This window comes from Pygoscelis adeliae, unplaced genomic scaffold (assembly GCF_000699105.1).
Source record: "Pygoscelis adeliae isolate BGI_AS28 unplaced genomic scaffold, ASM69910v1 Scaffold456, whole genome shotgun sequence".
Lineage (NCBI taxonomy): Eukaryota > Metazoa > Chordata > Aves > Sphenisciformes > Spheniscidae > Pygoscelis > Pygoscelis adeliae.
In genome coordinates, this window is record NW_008825007.1 from 437458 (window position 1) to 443147 (window position 5690).

The window sequence follows — 5690 nt, forward strand, 5'->3', positions numbered from 1 at the left end:
TGACGGTGCCTGTAATGGTGTCCTCTGCTGGTGCACCCTGCTTCCACTCCTCCGCCCTGTTAAAAGACACACCCAGGCACCAGATCCAGTCACGGGTTAGCCGTGTGCTCCATCCCATTGACAGCAGCATGGGAAATAGCAAAGGCAGGGCCAGCGCCTGGGGACAGGGCTGTCCCTGAGGCGGGGACCGGCAAAAGCCAGGAGCTGGAGCCAGAGCTGAGCCTGAGCGTCCACTCCTGCCTCACCCGGACGCGAAGCCTCCCTGTGGCCCTGGGGTCTGATGCTGGGTTCAACCTTGTATCAAAGCATCTGCTCTTCAAAGGGCTGGTTGAAGTCCCAGTCTTGTTATTGTTTTGGCGTCTCTGCCATATGACACCTCCCTGCTTTTGCATTTATTTATTCCCTTCCAATTGCCGGAGCCACGCAGTCCTCACCTGGCCTGGGACCAGCCCGGGGGCCAGCTCTGCTCGTCCTTCCCTGGGGATCCCCAGCCCTGAAAACCCCCCCAGTGCAGAAACGGGTGCTCAGAAGCGGGGAAGGGGTCCATGTGTCCTCGTCCCCTGCTGCAGAGCCTCTCCCATCTCCCCTGCTCCCACACCACTGCCCCGCAGCGTCAGCACGCGAGGGCTGTGCCTGTTCTCCTGGTTCCTTGGGGAGAGCAGCCGTGCGCCATCGCCAGCTCCTCCGCCAGGGATCCCCAGTTGGTTTCGAGGTGCTCCCGGGGTGCAGCGCTGCCCGAGCCCCGTCCTTTTCCTCGGTGGAGTTTGCGTGCACGCGCGCGCGTTTCCACCTGGCACCATTCGCATTTTGCTTTCCTTCAAAGTGCCTGTGCTGCCTCCAAGGAAGGAAATAAACGGTGTAAAGGAATTTGCATCCCAAGTGAGCAAGGCTGCTGGTCCGTCAGGTTTCATCTGCTGCCGAGAGGTGTGGGGGTGCAGGGGGGCTGCCGTGGGGTGGAGGGTTCGTTCCTGGTGCCCGTCCTGTCCCTGGCCCCAGGTGCAAGGGAGGCAGTCCCAGCTTTGCTCGCAGCCCCTCTCCTGGCATCCCGGCTCGCAGGCGCCGTGGTGGGCGGGTGCCCATGCATCGGACTGTGGGAGATGCCAACGTTCACCCTCACAAGGAGGGGTGCGCAGCAAAACCACTTCACAGGGCCAGCCCAGCGGTGTGGGGGCCCCAAACCGGCTCCTCTGCTCCAGCGCTTGGGTCGGGGCTGGGGGTGAGCAGGGGGGGAAGCCGCCCTGAACGCTGCCGTGGGGTTAAAGAGGGAGGAGAGCAGGCGGGTTTCGCAGGGAGCCGTCTCCTCCTCTCCTCCTGTGCCAACTCCCTGCCAAATCCCTGTAGGGCCTCCCAGGGAGTCGTGGGGTGCCTGTGGCAAGAGGGACTGAGTGGCCCAGGGTCCCTGAGAGGGACTGGGGCTCCCTCCTAGAGCTACCCTCATCCCCTTTTTGCCCTGTCCTGGTTGCGTTCCTTGGTGCAAAAACGCTCTGGGTGGGAAAGGAGGTCGGACCCAGACCTTACAGTCCTGGAGGCCTTGGCTGTGCCAAAGGCCAGTGAGACAAAAACTGTTTCTAAGACTCCACTTGGAGCAGGAGAAAGTTCTTCCGTTGGGTTCTTATAGCTCCCGGAAAGCAGGGTTTTATTTTTGTTGTCTAAGACAAAAAATCCTCTGAAGTGCCGACTACCCGCGGCAGTGCAGGGTGGGCGGCTGTGCATGTGTCGTGCCGGGAGTCTGGGCTTGGCTTTGCTTTCCCTCCCTCCCTCCAGTCCTGTGGGGTCTGTGGGTGCTGATGCTGGTTTCCACGAAGGAAAAGAGGAGGTTTTGGTGTCCCTGATGTATGACTGGTCCTGTTCGTGTGCCCATGCTGGGCACTGATGCTGCAGCACCCGTGATGGCTCCATACCACCCCGGGCTGTCGTAGGATGCTCCCGCCCAGGGACACAGCTGCAGGGAAAGCCCTTGTCCTGGGGAAGGGGGCTATTTCCCACGGCCTGCAGATGGGTAAACCAGGGGCCTCGGGGGGCTGATCTGAATTCCTTGGGGTCGTAGGCTGGGGTCATTGAGCTCTCCCCAGTCACCCCTTCTTTGCATGACACAGGCTGCTTTTGGAGGGTTTTACTGGCAGGAGAGCCGGTTTCCATGGTAAAAACCTTAACAGCATCTGCCAAAAATCCGTCTCCCTGTTGGCCCAGCCATCTGGAGGGCGCAAGGAGGCTTTGGCAGGGTGAGGAGGTGGCTGCGGGCTGCTTTGGGTGCTCCTTCGGTGCCGTTGGCAGCTCGGGGGTGTCCCTGCGCCTGGTCATTTATGCCCCAGGTGCAGGTTTGTGCCGGGATGCCGGGGGGCCCCCAGCGTTACCGAGCCTGGTGGGACACAGGCAGGCTGGGGGAGACATGGCATTGCTGCTCGGGAAGGGAGGGCTGCGGGCGCCATGCACCGGGAGCGAGTGGCCGCGCTGTAATCGGATGAGCCGGCGCCGCTCCAGATGGACCTGTCAGCTCCTGTCAGTGTTGACACCCCTCTGGGTCCCTCCGCGTCCCCTTGGGCCGGGGGGGCCACCGCCTGTCCCACTCCGCTGCGTCTGCTTGGAGCAAGGGGGCCGGGAGGTGACAGTGTGTTTGCAAAGCCCATCAGACAAACAAGGTCCCTTCCATGTGGCGGTCCCTCCCTGGCAAACTCCATGTTTTGTTAACTTTAATGGGAAAAACCTGGCATGTGTATCTGTCCTTCTGTCTATAGTGCCTGAGCCATCCTGCACAGAGGGCAGTGGGGCCTTGCTGCTTTGCTACCCCCTGTCCCCAGGTGCTGTCCCACCACCCCAGATGGTTTGCAGCTGCAAACCCAAAGCTGGCCACTCGGTGCCTTGCCTTGGTGTCCCCGTGCTGCAGCGGGGCAGCCGTCCTTCCCTGGGCGTTCGGCATAGGAGAGGTGTCTTGCTGGCAGCATTGGCTGGGCCTGGGCTGGACTGGGCTGGCAGGAGTCGTGTCTGCTGGTCTGTGTTCCCAGATGTGCGGCACGGGGCTTTGCTGTGTGCCAGCACGGCGCACGGATGGGTCTGGGTACTCGTGGGCAGAGCGTCTTGGTGTGTAGGATCCTAGTGTACACCAGGAGAGGTTTTAGGACTCAACTCTGCACTCATCTGCTCTTCTCTCCTTAAACGTTACTCCTTTCTCCTTCCCCTTGCAGCCAACAACCCTCCCGCAGGGCACCATCAACATGAACCAGTGCACAGATGTAGTGGATGGGGAGAGCCGGACAGGGCAGAAATTCTCCTTGTGCATCCTGACGCCGGAGAAGGAGCACTTCATCCGGGCTGAGAACAAGGAGATCATCAGCGGGTGAGTGCAGGTCCAGGGCTGAGCCGCCGTGGGGCTCTTCCCTTAGCCGGGAGGAAGAAGAGGGCGGGTAGGCCCTTGCTCAAGGCCGGGTGCTGTGGTGGTGTGTACCCAGGCTGATCCCAGAGTGACGATCACAGCCAGCTGCAGGGACAGTCCTGGGGGCTGGGTGTAGCTGCTGCCTCGCGGTCAGCTCCAGTCTTCTCCGCCTTTTTGGCAAGGACAGGGTTTTTTTCCCCTTCCCCACTCCCTTGCCTGGTGGACCCCTGCCATCGCCTGGTGCTCTGCAGCAGAGCGGGGGCCTGAGCACACCCTGAGCCACCAGATTTATGGTGTGAGCGTGAGCACTGACTTCAGCGGAGACCTGTGCGGCGGCAGACGATTTAAGTCTTTCCTCCGCGCCTAGTACACGTGCTTGGCCGTGCCGGGCTGGAGCCTGAGGCTTCCCAACATGCCAGACACCTTTCAGAGCCCGTGCTCAAGGAAGCTCAGCCTCTGCGGGAGCCTTGGCCAGGCCCTGGAGCTGAGATGCTCCTGAGTCACTCTTTACTTGTGAAGGCCACTGTTTTCAGGTCAGTTTTGTTGTCTGCAGTTGGGCAATGTCCTGCTCCCCGCTGCAGAACAACACTCCCAGTGGCGTTTACCCCCGGGAGCGAGCTGAGCTACACTGGAGCACTTGTGGGATGCTCAGAGGGTGCATCTGATGCTGAGGTGCTCCTGGGCTGGCCGCAACAGCTTCAGCCCCAGCAGAAAGCAGCTATTTACTGGCCGGGGCAAGAAGCTTGGCTGCAGGGTGAACACCAGGACGGGGTTGGAGCCGATGGGTGCTGGGGTGACCCCACGGTGCTTTTAGGACAGCATCCGATCAAGCACCCAGCCCGCTGGCGCAGGTCCTGTCCCCACACCAGCAGCAGGTCCCGTAGTCCCGGGGCTGGCGTGTCCAACCCCAAGCGCCATATGCCCCCTGGTCCTCGTCCATCCCTGGACAGACGTGGCCTCCTGGGGCTGCCTGCTCCACATTTACCCAGTCCCCATTTGGACTTGCCTTCACAGTGCCTGCCTTGCCCTGCTCGCTCCCTGCGGGCAGGCTGGCAGAGGGGGTAGATGCAGCCCAGCCCCCTGGTTCCAGTGGAGCATCTGACCTTCGAGAACGATTAAAATATCATCGCTCATAGGAGTGCCTGCCGCTGGGATGCAGTTGCTCAGCAACACTGAAGATTAGGCCACTAAAATGAGCATATCGCGGTAGATTTCCCGACTCCAGGTGTTGGATGGTGACCTAGAAAAATCCTCGTCCGTCGCTCATGTGCCGGCTTGGGTTGAAGCCGGCGTTGGTGAGCGTGCAGAGCCGCGGGAGAGCCGAGCCACCGGCACGCAGTGACAGACTGCGACGGTGCTGCTGCTCATCTGCGAGCATTTCCCATGTGGGATGTCTGGAGCTCAGTGCCTCCCTCCCTGAATTTGTTGACATTAGAAACTAGAGCAGAAAGTTGAAGGGACGAAGCGCTCGCTCTTCCCCACTCTTCCCAAGGCACAGCGTCTCCTGCTTGCCCAAGCCCTGGCAGCAGCAGAGTCAGTGCTTTCTGTGGAGATGATTTCTATTTCCAAGCATTTTCTTTGGTTGTGACTCCCCCCATTTTGGTAAATACTCGTTGAAATAGGTATTTTTCTACCAAGAGTCTGGGATTTTGGTCAGATACATGTTTTCATGCGTTGAAACTTCCCTGCTCTACTGAGACACGTGAGCGTACCCTCTCCGTGCACCACCTCGGGCCGGCAGACCTGTCCTCCGGTGGCACGGCCACCCCCCCAGGTCCTGTTTGCAGCAGTGGGATTGCAGCGGCTGCAGAGCTGGGGTGCAGAGGCACAGGGGAGTCATGGCACGGGGAGCCGGCTCCTCGCCTCCGGCCAAGGCAGGAGCAATGGCTATGCCCCAAAACATGGCCAACCCCCATGCCCTGCTCTCTTCTCCCTCTCCCCACGCTCCGGTTCGCAGCTCAGCCTTTTGTTGCCGGTCCTGCCTGCCAGACGGGAGGGAGAGCCATTGCAGAGCAAGGTGGGGCTGATTTATTGTTCATTGGCCTGGTGCTGAATTTTGAAGCAGCGCGTTTGCTCCTGACTGCAAGCATTAATCATCCCGAAACAGTCCCGCTCTGGGTCCAAGCCAGGCGGGTTTCATTTGCAGTTGCAGCACGACAGGAAGATTTCCCCAGCCAGGGGAGAATTTGTTTTACGTTCATTGCATGCTTCTGGCATTTATTGCTTAACCAAAACCCACTTGATGTGGTTATCTCAGAACGCTTTACAGCAGCAGCGTGCGAAGTGGGGGGAACAGGAGAGGGGACATTTGAAGCAGGAA

General features: G+C 60.2%; 1 protein-coding gene across 1 annotated transcript in view; it reads left to right on the forward strand.

Annotated features, from left to right (window-relative positions):
- The window catches only part of LOC103918805 (myosin phosphatase Rho-interacting protein-like), an 85738-nt gene that overhangs the window by 36724 nt on the left and 43324 nt on the right, over window positions 1-5690 (forward strand). Inside the window, exon 4 of the mRNA XM_009326218.1 lies at window positions 3183-3334. Coding sequence (XP_009324493.1) covers window positions 3183-3334 — 152 coding nt within the window. The remainder of the gene's footprint in view (window positions 1-3182; window positions 3335-5690) is intronic.